At 34.0% G+C, this 2,865-nt stretch overlaps 1 protein-coding gene across 1 annotated transcript in view; it reads right to left on the reverse strand.

Moving 5' to 3' along the window:
• Nucleotides 1–635: 635 nt before the first annotated feature.
• The window catches only part of LOC107019376 (nudix hydrolase 2-like), a 5,663-nt gene continuing 3,433 nt past the window's right edge, over nucleotides 636–2,865 (reverse strand). The window contains exons 5-8 of the mRNA XM_015219891.1: nucleotides 1,747–1,797; nucleotides 1,606–1,640; nucleotides 1,353–1,461; nucleotides 636–815 (exon numbers count right to left, since the gene is read on the reverse strand). Coding sequence (XP_015075377.1) covers nucleotides 636–815; nucleotides 1,353–1,461; nucleotides 1,606–1,640; nucleotides 1,747–1,797 — 375 coding nt within the window. The remainder of the gene's footprint in view (nucleotides 816–1,352; nucleotides 1,462–1,605; nucleotides 1,641–1,746; nucleotides 1,798–2,865) is intronic.

Below are 2,865 nucleotides of genomic sequence, written 5' to 3' on the forward strand. Positions count from 1 at the left end.
TTGCTATTCTAGCTAGAGAAGTCCGCAAGTTGAGATCAAAGGAGATTGCATCCATCAAGGTTCAGTGGAAGAATCGGCCAGTTGAAGAGTCAACTTGGGAGAATGAGGCTGATATGCAAGAAAGATATCCACATCTTTTTACAGACTCAGGTACTCTTTCTCGCCCTTACTTTTCTTCCTGTGATCGTTCGGGGACGAACGATGGGTAAATTGGTATCTATTGTAACGACCTGTTTAGTCGATTCGAGCAGTAGAGTTTATTTCTGATAATAACTGACTGGGTCGACGGATCCCTCAACGGACCGTCATGGGCACGACGGACCGTCGGGGGTCATCGTTCCAAAACACTTGAACTCTGAACATCTGGGTACTGGGATCAACTCTCTGAACTTCACGACGGAACTGCAGTATGGACCGTCGTAGCTACGACGGACCGTCACAGACCTTTTACTGAAATTGAGTCTCTGAACTTTGTGACGGACGTGCAGGACGGACCGTCGCAGGCACGACGGGCCGTCACGAGTGGCGTAATTCCACCTGGGTCGGATTTCTGCTAAAGTTTTTAAGGGGTGTTTTGGACGAGCTATGGCTTGATGACAAATTCAAAATTCATAAACTTCAGATATTGTGCATCTCTATTGGTTTTGATTGTAGTACAAATAAGTCCTCTTAGTAGAAAATGCAGAAGTCATAAGCACTTTGGAGAAGCCATTATATTTGTCCTCTTTTTTTGCTATGCAAATCTCTGCTATTTTATTGAACATTTCATGCTTCTTTATAAAAGGTTGTGCTGCATATTCCTCAATAGCCATCCACTGCAAATATTAAAAAAGAATAATATTATTAAATAATTAAGAAATAACTTTTGGCTTTAATAAGACTTGAATTATAGTTTATTAATAATCAAACTAATTAAAATCAAATCATGCTTAGTTTTACCTAGGAAATGTCCCTACTAAAAATATGTATTAAACTAATGAAAATTTGCTATCACTAAATTTTACTTATAAAGTCATATAACTAATTTTTGCCTCAGTAAAGTCACTAAACTTTTTGTGTGATGTTCCAATCATCAACTTCCTTCATCTTCAACATTAATCACTATGCTATAAGATACTATCCACGATCATCGTTATCAGTCAATAGCTTTCCATATCGACACACATAATCACCATCGTTAGTCATTACTATCACAAATTTCCATATAAATTTTTAAAAACATCAATTTAGTATTTTACTTGAATTTTATAGTCATATTTATATTTATACTAAGACTCATCTTAATATTCATATGTAAATTCAAATTCAAATGTCTCAATCTTAATAAAAACAAATAAAACCAACATACACACCTTGGTTCCCTCGATTTCAGAATCTTGTTTGTGGATGATATAAGAGAGTGGCTTAAGCATGCAAACAAAGAATAAATCTGATTTCCCAAAGAATGATTTATGACTTTGCCTGTAATGATACCAATAATAAATTTTAATCATGTAAACAATTATTTAGATAAGGAAAATAAAATAATTATGAAATCACAACATCGTTAATTAAAAAATGTTCATATATTAAAGAATTAAAAGGCACATGAGATTAATTAATTACCTGAATGCAAGTAGCTCCACAAATTCTGCTTTGATCTGATGAAATTCATAAACCAAAAATTAATAAAAATTGCTACATAAATAAAAGATGAAATTATAAGTAATTGTTAGAAACTTAATTAATTAACTGTGTCGAACTTACTCCAGTTTCTTCATGTACTTCTCTTATTGCAGCATCACATATATCCTCCCCCTGTTGTTTGGAAACAATTGAGTTTATTTAATTATTAGAATTAATTTGTTGCAATCTAAATATTACCGTCTTGCTTCTCAATATGTGATGTTGTTTAATTTGACTTGCACAGAGTTTGATAAGAAAGAAATATTTTTGAAATTTGTGGTTAAAATAATTTATATATATTTGTGTGACTATGAGTGTATTTGGTAATGTTATCCAATTTTCTTATATTTGGTTGGGAAAAAAGTATTGGAAAATGTTTTTCAAATCAATTCATTTTTCTCAAAAAAATTTTAATAACTTCTCTTCAAAAATTAAGGAAAACATTTTCCAAAATTCTCCTCCAATTTCAAATTATATTTTTTTTTTTTTGCGAAAAAACATCAATTTAAAAAAAAATATTTTCAATTTTAAAATTTTATTTTTTCGCCCGATCCCTGACCACCACTACCACGCCCCACCACCGGCCAGCATCCTCCCACAACCCCACCCCCTTCCAAAAAATTAATTTTGCTTTTTAAAAATATTTTCAACTTCAAATTTTTATTTTTAAACTCCTACCCCCCCTTCCCGGGCCAGCCCCCTACCCACCCCCAACCCCAACCCCAAAAAATTAATTTTGTTTTTTAAAAATACTATCAACTTCAAATTTTTATTTTTTCACTCTTTCCCCCTCCACCCAAAAAAAATTATTTTAATTTTTTTTCAATTTCATAAATTATTTTCTACTCTAGTAAAAATAAAAGATGTTACTTAAAAACATTTTTCATTCATAAATCAAACACAGAATCATTTCCGGAAAATATTTTGTAACGACCTGTTTAGTCGATTCGAGCAGTAGAGTTTATTTCTGATAATAACTGACTGGGTCGACGGATCCTGCGACGGACCGTCATGGGCACGACGGACCGTCGGGGGTCATCGTTCCAAAACACTTAAACTCTGAACATCTGGGTACTGGGATCAACTCTCTGAACTTCACGACGGAACTGCAGTACGGACCGTCGTAGCTACGACGGACCGTCACAGACCTTTTACTGAAATTGAGTCTCTGAACTTTGTGACGGACGTGCAGGACGGACC

The sequence above is a fragment of the Solanum pennellii genome, chromosome 5 (assembly GCF_001406875.1).
Source record: "Solanum pennellii chromosome 5, SPENNV200".
Taxonomy (NCBI): domain Eukaryota; kingdom Viridiplantae; phylum Streptophyta; class Magnoliopsida; order Solanales; family Solanaceae; genus Solanum; species Solanum pennellii.